The sequence below is a fragment of the Oreochromis niloticus genome, linkage group LG15, assembly GCF_001858045.2.
Source record: "Oreochromis niloticus isolate F11D_XX linkage group LG15, O_niloticus_UMD_NMBU, whole genome shotgun sequence".
Taxonomy (NCBI): domain Eukaryota; kingdom Metazoa; phylum Chordata; class Actinopteri; order Cichliformes; family Cichlidae; genus Oreochromis; species Oreochromis niloticus.
The window spans coordinates 17549485-17560786 of NC_031980.2; the positions used below are offsets into that span (position 1 = coordinate 17549485).

General features: G+C 42.0%; 1 protein-coding gene across 11 annotated transcripts in view; it reads left to right on the plus strand.

The window, feature by feature from the left end:
- LOC100702269 (DNA (cytosine-5)-methyltransferase 3A) overlaps positions 1–10361 on the plus strand; it is a 97555-nt gene extending 87194 nt beyond the window's left edge. For 6 of the 11 annotated variants that reach the window (XM_019345818.2, XM_019345824.2, XM_025899168.1 and 3 more), the window contains 6 exons: positions 40–130; positions 220–368; positions 524–609; positions 1135–1207; positions 1385–1503; positions 3777–10361. In XM_019345818.2, coding sequence (XP_019201363.1) covers positions 40–130; positions 220–368; positions 524–609; positions 1135–1207; positions 1385–1503; positions 3777–3918 — 660 coding nt within the window. In that variant the 3' untranslated portion in view covers positions 3919–10361. The remainder of the gene's footprint in view (positions 1–39; positions 131–219; positions 369–523; positions 610–1134; positions 1208–1384; positions 1504–3776) is intronic. The other 5 variants (XM_019345819.2, XM_019345820.2, XM_005475085.4 and 2 more) reach the window with 5 other exon arrangements.
- The last annotated feature ends 941 nt before the right edge of the window (positions 10362–11302 follow it).

The window sequence follows — 11302 nt, forward strand, 5'->3', positions numbered from 1 at the left end:
AAGGCAGTAAACTTTGACGTGCTGTGTTTCTACTGGCAGATCGATAAATGGGGACCATTTGACCTGGTGATAGGAGGAAGCCCCTGCAACGACCTTTCCATAGTCAACCCTGCAAGGAAAGGACTTTATGGTAGGAAGCACTCGTATAATCATTTACTTGTTGCTCGTTGTGCTAAATATATAAAATAAGGAGGATGAACTTTCCCCGTATTCCTTCAGAGGGGACTGGCCGGTTGTTTTTTGAGTTTTACCGCCTGCTGCATGAGGCGCGGCCAAAACCCGGCGATGAGAGGCCGTTCTTCTGGTTGTTTGAGAACGTGGTCGCTATGGGAGTCAGCGACAAACGGGACATCTCCCGCTTTCTAGAGGTACGGCAAACAAACCCACAGCAGTTACTCTGTAAGTGAAATTTAAAAAAAGCCCCCCCAACTACATCCCCACAGGACGTTCTCAGTTGTGGTACAGAAGGTTGTCAGTATCCATTTATGGTGCAATATGACATAACCCTCATATTCCTCTTCAGTGTAACCCAGTGATGATCGACGCCAAGGAGGTTTCTGCTGCCCACCGTGCTCGATATTTCTGGGGAAACCTGCCCGGCATGTCCAGGTGATACAAACACACAGACACCACAGGTTTGTTCGCTTTATTTCAGTAAGGAGAGATCATTTGGAAGAACTGAACAAGATTTATAGAGATACAGAATTCAATACAGTTGTCTGGCGATTAGTCTCCGATGACCCATCGTAGCAGAACAAAACCTCAGTAGTGACAGGAATTAGAGGACAGGACCCCCCAGAGTCTAGACACTGGTGGTGGTGAAGATGAAGATGGAGGCTTGGATGGAGCTCTGAGTCACCAGGATGAAGCGGAGATGGGGAGGAGGTGGGCTGCACTAATGAGTGTCTGAGAGGCAAAAAGGCAGAAGTGCAGTGTGGAGGGTGATTGACTTGGAAAAGGTGTACAAGAAGATGATTGGATTAGAGCAATGATGTCAGTATTGAGTTTGACAGCATGAGAAAACGGAAGCAGTTAAAGAACAGACCTGGGAAAGCCAGCTGCAGGGTGATTACAGGTTTACCTTACTGAATTAAAAATGCAGCTCTGCTTTAGGTTGTGCTTTTCTGAATACTGCAGGCCTCTGACACCGATGGCAAACGACAAGCTGGACCTACAGGAGTGCCTGGAGCATGGCCGCACAGCCAAGGTATCCACTTGTGTGTATGTGTGTGTGTTTGTGTGAGAGAGTGTGTATTTGTGTGTCTGAATCACAGAAAGCTGCTGTTGAAAATGAGAGTAGGTTGTAGGATTAAAAAGGGATGCGTGTGTTGGTTTGTTTGTTTGTGTCTGTCTGTGCGTGTTTGGTTCTGGATGCTAATTCCAGTTTGAGAAGTTGCGTACGATAACGACACGCTCCAACTCTGTGAAGCAGGGGAAAGACGAGCATTTCCCCGTCTACATGGACAACAAGGAGGACATACTGTGGTGCACCGAGATGGAAAGGTACAGGAGCCGCTTGTTTGTGTATGTGTGTGTGTGTGTGTGTGGTTTTTTTTTATACCTCTTAACATCCAGCAGGTGACTGCAGACCTCTGAGGGCAAAGGTTAGATTTCATTTTGACCATATGGGTCTTCTGTATTTACATTTGGGCTTACCTTAAAAAATAAAAATCCATATATACATACCTGTACAGGTGGATGTTAAGAGGTTAATTGTTTTAAGCATGTTCTCGCATGAAAGTGATAATTAAACTTTTTTTAATTATTAAAAGAAGCTATATCCTGTCAAATGGTCACATGGTGACCATTAATTCAAGCATGTTAGACCTGAGATCATGTATGTGTCTCCCCTCACCCTCAAATGATCGCATCAAATGGCCGGCTCTCCCTGAGCTTGGTGCTGCTGGAGGTTTCTTCCTGTTAAAAGGGAGTTTTTCCTTCCCACTGTCACCAAGTGCTTGCTTATAGGGAGTCATCTGATTGGTGGGGTTTTCTTTCTCTTGTTGTAGCGTCTTTGTCTTACAACACAAAGCTCAATATGAGATTAATTGGGCTAAAAACTTCTTATGATGTAGTTGTGCCACATGTTTAACTAACAAGAATGAGGGACTAACATTCGAGAATTTCAATATATGTAAACTGTAAAATGAGAAGTGGGGTTCATCTGCAAAGAGGGATGATTACTAAATGAGACACAGGTGGAAGCAGTCAAACTCAAGGGAAATGAGTTTGTCCGCATTTCAATGGAGGGAAAGAAACAAAAGCAGGAAGTAAAACAAAAAATAATCGAAGCAAATGAAAAGCAAACATTAAAGACAATGACAAAGACATATGAACACTCACATACACACACTGTAAAGGACTACTTCCTGAGATCCCTTGTAGACCACTGGCTGACCTTAGTCAAGACCACAACCATCATCCCTCTTCCCAAGAAAAGCCCAACCACCTGCCTAAATGACTATAGACCAGTTGCACTCACTCCAATCATTACAAAGTGCTTCAAGAGAGTGGTGCTGGCCTACATTCAGAGTAATATCCCAGACACTTTGGATCCCCTGCAGTATGCCTACCGGCCCAATAGATCCACGTCAGACGCCATCGCTGCTTCCCTTCACTATTCCCTCTGCCATCTGGAAAACAAAGACTCATACATCAGGGTACTTTTTGTTGATTACAGCACTGCCTTCAATACAGTCATCCCACACAAACTCACTCACAAGCTGGCAACACTCAGCCACCCCACTCTATGTGACTGGCTACTGGACTTTTTGACTGGCAGGCCCCAGTCGGTCAGGATCAGCAACAGGACTTCAGCCAGCATAATTACAAACACTGGTGTTCCACAGGGTTGAGTCCTCAGTCCCATCCTCTACACCCTGTACACCCAAGACTGTGTCGCCTCCAAAAGGTCTCCTCACCCTCAACACTGATAAGACAAAATAGATGATAGTGGACATGAGGAAGAAGAGGAGGCCTCACCAGCCGCTGTTTATCCGGGGGCTTGAAGTGGAGAGGGTGAGCATCTACATCACTGAGGACCCCACTGGACACTGAACACCACACACCTGGTCAAGAAGGCTCAGCAGCGGCTATATTTCCTGAGGAGGCTGAGGAAATTTGGTATGTCGGCCAAGATCCTCAGCAGGTTCTACAGCTGTATTGTGGAGAGCACACTGACCAGCTGCATCACTGCATGGTACGGGAGCACTACTGCTATGGACCGCAAACGCCTGCAGAGAGTGATAACAACTGTGGAGAAGATCACCAGGACCCTGCTGCCCCCTCTGCAGAGCATCTACCATCGCAGAGTCCAGAGGAGAGCTGCCTCCATCCTCAAAGACACCCCCCCCCCCCCCCCCCCCCCCAACACGGACTGTTCACACTTCTGCCCTCGGGGCAGAGGTTCAGGTCATCTTACATATTAAACCAGCATTAAGCTCAAAGCTCTTTTGCACACAAATCTATTTAACACTTCAAGTTTGTCTCCATTTATTTATACTATTTGTATTTTATCTGTTCCAGTTCTATTTGCACATATTAACCAGCATCTGTGGACAGCAGAGAAAGAATTTTATTGCACATAGAAATGCTTTTCTTTGTACTCATGACAATAAACGCTTTGAAAGACAAAAACTAACAAATTCAAATTCAAATGAAAAAAAAAAAATCTTTTCAGTTTAGGATCCTAAGTGAATTGAAATATTTCTTGGCTTTGCTTCACAGACCTTTTTCTATTTAAAGTCTGAAGTAATGATCTGTGTGGTGTGTTTCAGGGTGTTTGGTTTCCCCGTCCACTACACCGACGTGTCCAACATGAGTCGTCTGGCCAGACAAAGGCTTCTGGGACGTTCGTGGAGCGTCCCTGTCATCAGGCACCTTTTTGCTCCACTAAAGGAGTACTTTGCGTGCAACTAGTCACACACACCAACTCTCTCCCACGTACAGACACACACATATAAACAGAAACAGACACTGATAACCATACACAGTGTACAGTCAGTACATGAAGGTTGGCTGACGCAAGATGAAACAGATGACCGGACATACACACACAAACACTCACATACGCACTCTGTAAAGGACTGCTTCCTGAGATCCCTTGTAGACCACTGGCTGACCTTAGTCCCCTGGTGCTACCGTGCTGTTTAACACACACACACACACACACACAGACACACAGGTACAGTTTTCTGTCATACACAAAGTTCCTGTCCGACCTTGAAACTGATGTCTTCTGGCTTTACTGTGTCGTATCAGCTGGAGTTCAAACCTCCAGGGGGCGCCAAACTAACACAGATGCCCTGCCTTTTTTCTGTCTTTAAGATCTCTCTGAATACGTACAAACAGACCAATGAGTCCCGCAACACTTTACTGTATTCATGTGTTGTGAAAGCAGAAAGACACACAAACACACGTAACGTTCGTGGTGCTGGTCAGGCAGTGATAGAGTCTAAATGGTGCCACTTTAATACAACACTTTTACAGATTTTGGTGCTCTTGGAGACTGAATGGTCTCTGCTTGTTTCAGTCGCTGCAGTTTTGAGTTAAAATAGACGAGCAGGTGGAGGCAACAGCAGGCAAAACAGGTGGCTGTGAGGCTTAAGGATTGAATGAGGGTGCAGGAGAGTGTCCAAAAGGAAGATAACCCAGCTTAGATTTCTTGATGCATGCTCACGGTAAGGAAATCCCAAAAAGTTGATTCTGGACGTAGCGCTTTCAATGGGAGGAACGTTTCACTAGAGCGAACAGCGGAAGTGGAAGAACATTGTATCAAAAAGGCTTCAGTAAAGCTGGGAAGACACCTAAAGAAAGCTCCAGGCGATCCAGGAGAGAAGGACAACTGCTACCTAAGCAAAAACGTTTAGTGATCCTTTTTTTTCAGGAGTAATAGAACAGCTGAGACGTATTTTCTGTAAACACCACGTCTCGGTAGCTTTCAAACCCTAAAACACGCTGCGCCAAAAATTGGTCCCCCCCAAGGATCAGGTCCCCCAGCACAGAGTAATATATTGCACGCTGTTAAGTGCCAGAAGGATTGCCATGATTCATACATTGGGGAAACCAAACAACCTCTGGCTAAGCGGATGGCATCTCTGAATTGAGGAGGAGGCCTAAGGGTACATCTTTTCACTTTCATGCTGTGATTGCAGTCATTCCCCAACTCTCTGTGAATGGTATGACAATTTGCATATTTATGATCATGAAACTGACCTCACAGTCCATTGTTACTCAGTGGTGCTAGTTTTAGTCATTATGCAAAGGTACTGTTTATAAGGTCGGGGAAACCTGCAGTCAGGTGAGACTGAAGAAGTCACCGAAAATGCTACGTCCAGATGAACAGAATCAACTTTTTGGGACCAGCTCAGATTAATATATAGAGCCTTTTTCTTAGTGTGACTACAGCTTAATAAGACTATAACCTTTAAATGTTTCTTAAAGGAGGAGGATGCTCTTGTGCTACAAATAATCCTAGCAGGTGAATTTATACCTCAGTGCAAAAAAAGAGATTCACTTTTATCTAAAGCAATATGAAATAATAAAATAAAACAGAATTTTATTGGGATGCAGCTGTGGTTTGAGGAGTTTATTTTACTTGTTAATGTTTGATTTTTGTATTTTTCAGTAGTTTCTTGTGTCTCCGGGTGGACTTACTATTATGACTTTAGTTTCAGTGTTAGTTTTACTTCTCCTTATTATGAAATGTATGGTAGTTTTTATCAGGATGGAATAATACAATACAACAAAACAAACACAGAGATGAAGACATCCTGGTGTCCTCAACCTGGTTGACAAATTGACTAAAACCGAAGACAGTTGCTGTATAGTTTAATATTTTATATAGTTTTGTAAGTGTTTTGGTTAGTTTTCTTTTTATTTCAGTTAACTTTTTTATTTCAGTTAACTTTAACAGCCTTATTGTAAGATCAAAATGCTGACATATATAAAAGCAAAAAACCCTCTGAATGTAAACAAAAGTTATGAAATTTAAAACAGAACTAGTACAGTAGAAACATCCTGGCTGCTGTGTCTGCATCCTCAGTGTTTAGAGTGCCCTCTAGTGGGAGACAACCATGTTAGGGTAAAACACAGAGTCAGTCACACAGACAAAATAAATATAATAAAGAGTGCGAAGTCAGCTGTTATACTTGATTACTTTCTTATACTTCATACTGCAAATGTACTCTATACACAGTATATAAAACATAAACTACTTCTACTTTCCTCACAACAAGCAAACCATCTCTGTACTGTATTGATTACTTCCTCGTGTTTCACTTACGCTGGGATGACAACTGTTAAATGACTTTGGTGCTCATTTTAAATTTAATAATACTCCGATGTAACTCAGCTGATGATCATCAGGAACAAGTAGATGTCATCATATTATACCAAAGTTTGCCTCGTTAAGGTTATCGAAGGCAGAAAACGATGTTCATTGGATGTTAGGTTGATAAACTGGAGAAATTTGAAGTTAAATTCAAGTAATCTCAAATTTAACTTGATTATCTTTTGACTTCTCTCTCTTTCTTCACAAAGTATTGTTTAGGGCTAATGGGAAATTTCTGTAAAATTTTATGCTAATAACTCACCAGCATCACAAATTCCAAACATCAAGTATTTTGCAAAATAATTGAGTGTTTGAGTGGATTTGAGATCATGGAATGCAAATATATTTATTGTTTAGGACTTGGCACAGTATCCTCCAAATGTGTATTAACTGCAGTAACTCCAATGCTTTTGCTGTTTTTGAACTGGCATTTGAACGTGAGATCCAAATACTGCCAAGAGACCAAAGTAGAAACCGGATTTAGCTTTTGTTTCATTCTATTCATATTCTATTTTTTATATGTACAGTGAGCCCAAATGTATACTAACAGTATTCTGAAAAATTAAATCAAAATTGATTGAACAGTTTTAATCAAACCTTTTTTTTCTTTAAATTCACATCAAATTGGCAGAAGAAGGTCTAGATCAGCTGATTTTGGCAATTCCTTAAATGTGTTAAAGAGAAATTAGCCCTTGGTGAAGTAGGACCATGTAATACCACTTTGTACCACAAGATGGAACATCAGGTTTATGTATTCTTACTTAGGCTGGCAGTCTGGCAAATGAAAAGAGTAAATGAATGAAAGACCTTTTGAGGACTAAAAGCAAATATCAGAGAGTAAAAACAGAAACAGCAGCACGAATCTCAAACCATATCAACAGAGTCACGTGGAAAACACTGCCCCCTCATGGTGAAGGATTTAGTTAAAAGCTGCAAACAGCTACAAAAAGTACCTTTAAAGAGAAAGCCCCTCGAGGCATTTATTGGACAGTTTTTAAATATTACCTGAATTAGCTTTAATTTCAAAGGTCACTGGGACATAAGAAAAAGAAATAAGGTATTTTTCCCCTGGAAGTTAAACTTCTATCAACATAGCAAAATTCTCCCAGGATCTCAGTTCAGGATGTCTGTGTCTTATAATATCTCTGTTTACGCACTTTCAATCATTCACTCCAACCATTGGGAATATAAAGGACAGGATTTTATCCATCAACTTAAAATAACCAGTAGTCTTTTCTTGCATCGCCCCCTGCTGGTCAATCAAAAAAAAAAATCCAGGTTTAAGGCACTTCTGTCTTTTACAGAATGAGGTTAAACTCATTCTGCAGGATTATTTCTGCCTGCAGAGCACCGTCGCCTCCGAGAAGCATTAACCTAAAACATTGGTGGTTAGAAGTAGAAGACATTCAGCATCCTCTTCTCAGCAGCATTTTATGCTCCCTCCTCTTACGATGCAGCTTCTTTCTGTGCCTCAGCTCCACTGTCAGTTAAGTGACTAGTCTGCCATCCCCCTGGCACTCGTTCTCCCCCTGTGCTTCACAGGGATCCAAAACGTCCTACAGTCACCGTTCTGCATCGGCGTCGGCTGAAAGCAGAGGCCGACTTTACTATGTGGACAATATGCTGGCTTTCTGCTTCCTGTGACTGAAACAGATAGCCCTGTATAAATAAAAAGAAGCTTCCTTATGTAACACAGGTTCAGCTGTGTGAGCCTTCTTGGGTGTTTCATCTGCCTTTCACCCAATGCATGCTGGGATGAACTCAGCCGCTCTGTGAAGAGGAAATGTCATCCAGTGTGGTGGCTGTATTTATTATACACACACACACACATACAGACACACACACACACACACACACTATGAGAAACAAGTTCATATGTATGTTTTATTTAGACAGGGCTGCCTTTAGAGAAAACATTTCAGTCTGGTGCTTTTGGTCCTCGGACGACCATCTTTTCCAGGAAGCCTTCCGATCCTCAGACCTTCCTCAGATACCAGCTAACAACTGGACACATGCAGTCTATGCCGTCTGACACACACAAACACACACACAGACCTTCACACAAACATGCACAAACTCTCATAGCCACAGTAAGCCAGCAGGTTCAAAGATTTTGTTCCATCATGTTTACTCTCCGTTTCTACAACCAACCTTCAGGTGCTTTTTAAACTCTGCTCTTTTTTACAGCGCTCTTCTTGCAGGTTTCACACACACTCACTCACACTCTCATTTGCTGGAAACAACCTTCACTCTTCTCCTTTGGCTACAGAACACCCAACACTGCTACACTCACACATGCATACACACTGTGTTCTTGCCGGCCGCCTGTCCGCCATCAGGCTTTCCGCAGCGCTGCTGGCTGTGACATCATCATGGCCCCACGACGCTTGGTGCTCCCAAATCCTGCCCACCCTCACCCTAATCCCTCCCTCACTCCAATAACCCCACCTCGCCCTTCCCTGCCCCTCCCCAGGTGCTGCATGTCAGTCAGTCAGTGTAATCTCCGATTCCATGTTAGATTAGGGAGTAACGATAATAATAATATGGTAATAATAATTACAGTAATAATCTGTTATTGTGTGTGTGTACTGTTCCAGGTTGGTGCTCAGTTCAGTTCAGTCTCAGCCTAGAGTGGAGAGAGAGAGGCTAGAGAAAGCATATATTACAGTTAGTATAGTGACTTGTTCTATTTTAAATCGTTGAAGCTATGAGCCGCACGATGCTCTCAAACAGAGACGGGTTGAGTTAAAGCTGGCTGTAAAAGATGAATTTCCACTGGCATAAGGCGGTTCCCAGTCTGGAGGTCCTGAGGCTTAAGAAACGTATTAATTAAATACATGAGCTTCACAGAATTTTAGCATTTCAGATTTATTTAAGGCCTTGTGCAGATCTGATCCATGCCAAAACATTTAAAACCAAATTTAATAACTTAGTTCCTAAAGTTTTGGTAATCCTCTGAACCACAAATCTGAGCTTCTTCAGAAGCTGTTAAACAGTTAAATAACTTCACAACTTTTAGACGGGGATATTTATATCTAGATGTATATACACGCCAAAGTAGCCATAATATTAAAGTACCTGCCTAATATTGTATAGGCCCCCCTCAATCTGGGAAGTTTAGATCCCACGTCCAAACATCAGGCTTGTTGTTGCGTTCCTCGAGCCATATTTGTGGTGTGCTGAGGGAGACCACTGCCATTGGGGAGTGCCCTTGCCATAAAGTGTGTGAGCTTGACATGTAAGCCATCGCTGGGTGGGCGTTTTGTGACAAAGTGACACCTGACTGAATGCCAGGATCCAAATTTCTCAGCAGAGCATCGCATTAAAAGCGTGGTCACTCACTGCAGCTGCCAGTGGTTTAAGTCTTGTGGCTTATCTGCGTTGTTATATTTGCTCTGGAGGCCGCTGGTTCAGCACAGGCGTGACGATTTTCAGCCTGTTTACATTTTCCAGCTGTTTATTTTCCTTTTCTCCAACACGTCTCTGTGTGAGAGCTCCATGGGGGGAAAAAGCGTGAGGAAAGGAGCTGACGTTTTTAAGTGACGGGTGATACGGTGATGATGTTTCTGTTCGCCTATCGACAGCTTTTAGGCTGAGTGATGCGCTGTTTTAAACACTGATACACTTTCAAACGCACACATACACACACAGACAAACACACACTATTATGACACAGAGCGGCCGACGCTCACACGCAGAGATACATGCACAACACCTACAAATACAATGCTGTGGCGCATGCAGACACTCATCTCATGGACTAAATGTAAGATGAGCTTTTAGGAAAAGGAGGACCTGTTGGTGTTTCAAAAGGTGCTAAAATTTTATCTGAAAACAAGAAAAATTTATTGTTAGGAGTATAAATCAAGTTTGTCTTTACATTTACTGTATTTATGTTTGCGGTAGTGAAGAAAGGCACTATTATTATTTTACTCTTGTATGAATATGAACTAATTAAAAAGGCATTTTAACTTTGTACTTGAACAATGTAAGAAATGAACCGTGAATAAACAAGAACTGTTTATTGTGACTATCTGCTTAGTGTGTCTACCTATGTGGCATTTGGGGGTGCTATGTCTTAAAAATCTAGATGTAAAACTACAGAATATGTTCTGGATTTTCATGGCCAAAACTGCCCTAAATTATAAAATATAAAGTTTTCATTAATTCACAGAAAATGTCCTTTGTTCTGTGAACCCACCCAAAAAACAAACAAACATACATTTCTATAGGAGATAATGAAAAAACAGGAACTTTCTGTTGTTTATCTGTTACTTGTTTACTTTGGTGTAGCATAAATGACAATTACATTTTCCAAAGCTGTCCAGTGGGCTGGATTGCTGGTACGATTCTGGTCACCGGGGCCTATGTTTGACACCCCTGGTCTAGCAGCTTATTTTACTTCTCTGATGTCAGTTTTCCACATCGAATCAAACCAAAACTGCTGACCACATTTTTCTCATCACATGTTGCTGTGGCGAGTAAACCCTCAAGAATGAGTCTGCAAATTAATCACACTGGTCCAGAGCCAAAAAGTTTGTGAAATTATAAAATATTTTCCCAGTTTTGGGTCTGAAAGTGAAAATAATTCCTAAAGTTGTGGGTTGACTTTGGTTGTAATGTTAAGCTGCTATAAGTCAGTTTCTTAACTGAAATCAGAAACACAAACGTACGCACCTGAATGAGCAACAGGTGAGTACAATTAAATACAGCTCCATTTGACCTTCATCGGGTATCTGAACGACTACAGACAGTTGCTCTCTCCTCCTCCTTCCTGACTGATTTTTCTCTAGTTTTGCTTTTTGTTAGTGGCCTCATCACTGCAGGCAGCATAAGGCAGAATCTGCAAGTACTCCAGCTCCTCCAGAATGATAAACATAACCTACAACAAAGTAGCTTAAAGAGAAAAGCTCAAAACAAATTTGACCAACAAAAGATAAAAAGGAAAGTAACTCAGTTGAATCTAAAAAT